General features: G+C 40.3%; 1 protein-coding gene across 1 annotated transcript; it reads right to left on the bottom strand.

The window, feature by feature from the left end:
• Positions 1-733: 733 nt before the first annotated feature.
• LOC130291957 (olfactory receptor 6Q1-like) lies at positions 734-1,675 on the bottom strand. Its single transcript, XM_056541387.1, has one exon. It carries the CDS (start codon positions 1,673-1,675, stop codon positions 734-736), a length of 942 nt encoding a protein of 313 aa, XP_056397362.1.
• Between the last annotated feature and the right edge of the window lie 3,571 nt (positions 1,676-5,246).

The following is a 5,246-nucleotide window of genomic DNA, read 5'->3' as shown; positions in this document are numbered from 1 at the left end:
TAGATTTTATCCGTTTTGGGAGCCGGACGTCTACCTTCATTTCCAGTTAATTCATCAACCTGGGGACCCAGCCTCAGTGTCTGCATCCGGGCATCCACGAGAAAAGGTTGTGCTGGATATATGGACACATGGAGTTCATGGTGGGCTGATCCACATGTTTGTATATTGTTTAAATAAACATCAGGCCTTTCTGTCTTGGAGCACAAAACTCAAAGCGATAATAGGAGGCCCATTTCAATACTTGCTATAGGCCCCCTTTCCATATATTCCGTTGATTGGGTAGGATTTATTAGTGCCCCACACAAGCAGTGTTTCAATCTCAACATCTTTAGTGCAGTGGGCTCCATATTAAGTATCTGTCATAAGTATTTAAAAAAATGCCAAGTTGGCCAAGTTGGCACCAGGAAAGAGGTTAGGACTAAATCCAACAGAATACATATACGATTAGCATCAGTTTCAATTACCTAAATAAACTCAAGTTATCAAATATGAAGCTATGTAATTGGCTCTAGATCTGGCCATAGACATAATGATTTGGCAAAAATAATGCCCGTCAGGGACAGTGACATGTACGATGCATGCATTTTTATTGAATCACATCTACTTTCATTGAATGATATTATGATATGACTTTACCAGTGAAGACTCAGAACCAATAGTTTTTAGTACCACAGATGTAACTATTAATTACAATTGATAACATTAGAAATAAGGGTTACATCTATATCTGGCTTTAGAGACCCAACTTAGACCCCTTTGGTTTCGAAAAGTTTTTTTGTATTGCCTGCCTTACATCCTTATTTCTAAGAGTGTAAATAAGGGGGTTGAGCATGGGTGTAATAACAGAATATAAAACAGATACAAGCTTGTTTGTAGAACCAGGAGAAGCTGAATCGACTCGGATGTAGGTAAAACTCATACTTCCATAGTAGACACAAACTACGGCCAAGTGAGAAGCACACGTGGAAAAGGCTTTGTAACGCACTTTAGAAGATGGCATTTTTAGAATTGCCCATGCTATGCAAATGTAAGAGATGAAGATGACCAGCATCGAACTTACAAGGACAAACACTGATACAATTAAGTCTACAATTTCTTTTAGTTTAATGTTTCCACAAGCCAACTTCAATAGAGGAGAAACGTCACAAAAGTAATGGTCAATCTCATTGGTTCCACAAAAGTTCAGTTGTATCAAGAACCAGATCGGAAGAATTGGGGTGGCAAATCCAGTGAGCCAGGAGACAATGAGGAGGGACAAAACATACTTATCTTGCATTAAAACAGTGTATCTTAGAGGATAGCAGATAGCTACATAACGGTCATAAGCCATGGTGGCCAGAAGGTAACATTCAGTAGCCCCTAAAAAGGTAAAAGTAAAAAGCTGAGTGATACAGCCAGCGTAGGATATCTCCCGATTACCGGTCATGATGTTGGCCAGCACATTGGGGAGTGTGATACTTATATACCAAACCTCCAAGAAGGAAAGGTTTCCCACAAAAATGTACATTGGCTTCCATAGTTTCGGGTCTCGTAAAATCAGTGCAATAATTGCCAGATTCTCCAAGAGTGTGAAGACATAAACTAGAAGAAATAAGGTAAAGATGGCATTCTGGCAATGAGAGCAGCTTGAAAGTCCTGCAAGGAGGAATGTACTTATTCTGGTGCTATTGGACATTATAAATACCGCTTGAATTTGTAGATGTGGAAAATGTATTCCTGAGTTCAATTACTTTTTTAGACTATGTTATGGATAATAGCACACCTAAAAATATACATACACACATAAAGCATTGATAATGGTTTCATTGTGATACTGGATGCTGTATATTAATCCTGCAGCTTTGGTCTACTATAAAAATGTAACTTCTGTAACATCTATGGGAGCTACAGAACCAAATAAGATAATCCTATCAACTGTTTGGGTCTGCAACCAGGCCTGATGGGTCTGGAGGATCCTCGATTCTAAAGATAGGTATAGGTGCCAGAGGTGAGGCCTGCATCTATCAGACATTTATGACATATACTATGGATATATCTTACATGTCTGAAATAAGGATCCCCTATTAACCCTTAGAAGACATTCACTGCAACATTGATGTCACTTCCATAGGGTGTGACCTGGACACCCATGAGTTTTGTTCTGTCATCAGTTTCACCCACACTAGCTTGTTGGTACAGGTTTGAAGTGAGGATTACACTGATAATAACGATACTAACCTACCCCCTATCCGTTGCTCTTTTTCCCCATTATCTTCCTCGCCGTGTGGCAGGCTTGGTGCATGGGCGGAGTTTCAGGAGCACCCTGATGTCACAGCTGTTGCTCCCCCAGGCCTGCTTGCCAAGTGAAGAATCTGCATCGGTGACGTCAGGGTGCTCCTGGAGCCCTGCCCACGCACCAAGCCTGCCTCCCAATTGGGGAAGATACGGAGCAACGGATCAGGGATAGGTAAGTATTGTTATCATCAGTGTCACCTGCACTACCTGCCTGTACCAGCAGGTTAGTGAGGGTGAAACTGATGACAGTTTCGTCTCTGAACAGTTTCCATGATACACTGTTCCAAGATGAATATGCTGTGCTTTCTATGTGTGGACACCTAATGATTCTTATGTAAATAAAGTTGAATGTTCTGATGTTGTGATGCTGGATTGAATCGGTAACATGAGAAAATAAAACTCTAAACCAAAGTAGAGATAAGTGTATTGGCCACACTTTGTTAAAGGGAAACTGTCAGCTGGTTCCCCTGCACTGAACCCAATACACAGGGGTGTAGTGCGAGTGAACCAGATTATAATAAGATATAACTTACTCCAATTGGTGCCACATGGTGAAGTATTAGGGTTTATTGTTAATTTGCTAATTCCATCCTTTGCACAATGGAGGTTGGAGGCAGTATGCTCAAAATCCGTGCCTCTGTGAATTCTCCTGAAATAAAAAAAAAATTGGTCATGGATACAAGATATCAAGGTTCCTAATATAGGGGGCATGTATAGTGCAATGGCCTAAAGGCATCTGCATAAGTTAAGGATCCTCATATTCTTATAATATGGAAACAATGTCAGTGATGGTGTTGTCTCTTTGGCTGTGTAAATGGAACCTGAAGATTTGGAGCTTTAGGCCACCAGGGAAGTACCCATTAACCACTTTCCCTGCAGAGACATGATAGACATTATCATTTAGGGGTATTCCAGGAAAAAACTTTTTTTTTTTTTTATCAACTGGCTCCAGAAAGTTAAACAGATTTGTAAATTACTTCTATTAAAAAATCTTAATCCTTCCAATATTTATCAGCTGCTGAAGTTGAGTTGTTCTTTTCTGTCTGGCAACAGTGCTCTCTGCTGACATCTCTGCTTGTCTCGGAAACTGCACAGTAGAAGAGTAGAAGAGGTTTGCTATGGGGATTGGCTTCTACTCTGGAGAGTTCCCGAGACAGGTGTAGTCAGAGAGCACTTAGACGGATAAGAACAACTAAACTTCAGCAGCTCATAAGTACTGAAAGGACTAAGATGTTTTAATGGAAGTTATTTACAAATCTGTTTACTGGAGCCAGTTGATATTTAAAAAAAAGTTTTTCCTAGATAACCCCTTTAATGCTTTAGACCAGAGAGGATATATCTGTTAACCTCATTACTGCCAAGGACCTGGCCACTACAGATAAAGCCATGAAACCTTTCACAACAATCTTCAGATTACATACACTGAACAATGCTGTGCCATAGCACAGCATTGATCAGTGTTATCTGTTCTCCGTTGCTACAGGCTGCTGAGGATGCCTACAGGATTAGAGCACCGAGTCGGCACAGAAGGTAAGAGACCTCTGTCCAACTTGTGAGCTGATCGAGACCCTGCAATTTTGCCATATTGGTCCTAATCAGCTACCCTGAGCTACCTGCAAAATGACTGAAAGTTGATTGCTGTGTCTGAAGGGTTAATGCAGGACATCAGCCCAATTGGCCCAACCCTGTATGAAACGCGCTTAGCTACTGAATACGCTTAATAGAATGGGACCGGCATAGGATGTACATCTACTACCTTAGTCCTTAAAGGGTTAACCCGTTTACTACTGTAGATCAATAGAGGTGCTAGGTATTAATGCCTAAACCAGGGATATTATCAGTGATATTATTAAACCAGCCAAGGTAAAAATGTGTAATGTAAAGGTACATAAATGTAAATGTGTGATGTAAAGGTATGTAAAGGTAAATGTGTGATGTAAAGGTATGTAAAGGTAAATGTGTGATGTAAAGGTACATAAAGGTAAATGTGTGATGTAAAGGTAATTGTATGATGTAAAGGTATGTAAAGGTAAATGTGTGATGTAAAGGTACATAAAGGTAAATGTGTGATGTAAAGGTAAATGTATGATGTAAAGGTATGTAAAGGTAAATGTGTGATGTAAAGGTAAATGTGTGATGTAAAGGTAAATGTGTGATGTAAAGTATGCTTTGATGGCATTTTGCTATCTTCCTTATAAAGTATATGGAAATTCCACCCCCTTAAAAATTCTGCCTTATGTTATACTTATGTTGCCTCCCCACCACATACACTTACCTTGTAAGAATAATTTCCCAGGTAGATCACAACAATGATGTTTTTGTGAGACATATCAGTATAACATGATACTGGATTACCCTGTACTATGTGCAATAAGACCTTTCTCTGTAGGAATCCTTCTATATCGTCCTATCTGTGAGATGTAATGTCTGTTTCAACCAGGATTATCTTACGATGTGCTCTACACTAAAATCTAAGTGTAGTCACAGTCCTGTCTATACATCTCACATCGTGACAACTAATGGAAGCCTTGAAGTGGCATGTAGCTGTGTGTTGTTGTGCTGCCAGCGATCGCTGATCAGTATTTATAGATTTGTAAGACACAGGAGAATAGCTCCAGATGGAAGAATGCATTTATTATTAGCATTACGCCATATTAAAAATGGTCAGTGTGCAATGAATTACATTACAAGAGGCTATTTCTGCATGAAATAATTAATCCCCCAGGATTCATAGAGGATTGTTGTTTACAGAAAGTTATTGCCAGTGTGTAAACAGTTAAAGGGGTACTCTGCTGCTCAGCGTTGGGAAAAAAAACTGTTCCGAACGCTGGAGCCGGCCCCGGGAGCTTGTAACGGGGGCGTGGCTAAGATGTCACGAGCTCCCGGTGCCGACACCAGCGTTCGGAACAGTTTGTTCCAAATGCTGAGCGGCAGAGTACCCCTTTAATTCTACTGCAGCACACCCAGAGAGG

This window comes from Hyla sarda, chromosome 9 (assembly GCF_029499605.1).
Source record: "Hyla sarda isolate aHylSar1 chromosome 9, aHylSar1.hap1, whole genome shotgun sequence".
Lineage (NCBI taxonomy): Eukaryota > Metazoa > Chordata > Amphibia > Anura > Hylidae > Hyla > Hyla sarda.
This window is presented reverse-complemented; position numbering and strand designations above follow the sequence as displayed.

Coding starts and splice junctions, on each gene's coding strand:
- LOC130291957 (XM_056541387.1), bottom strand. CDS start 1,675: ATGTCCAATAGCACCAGAATAAGTACATTCCTCCTTGCAGGACTTTCA.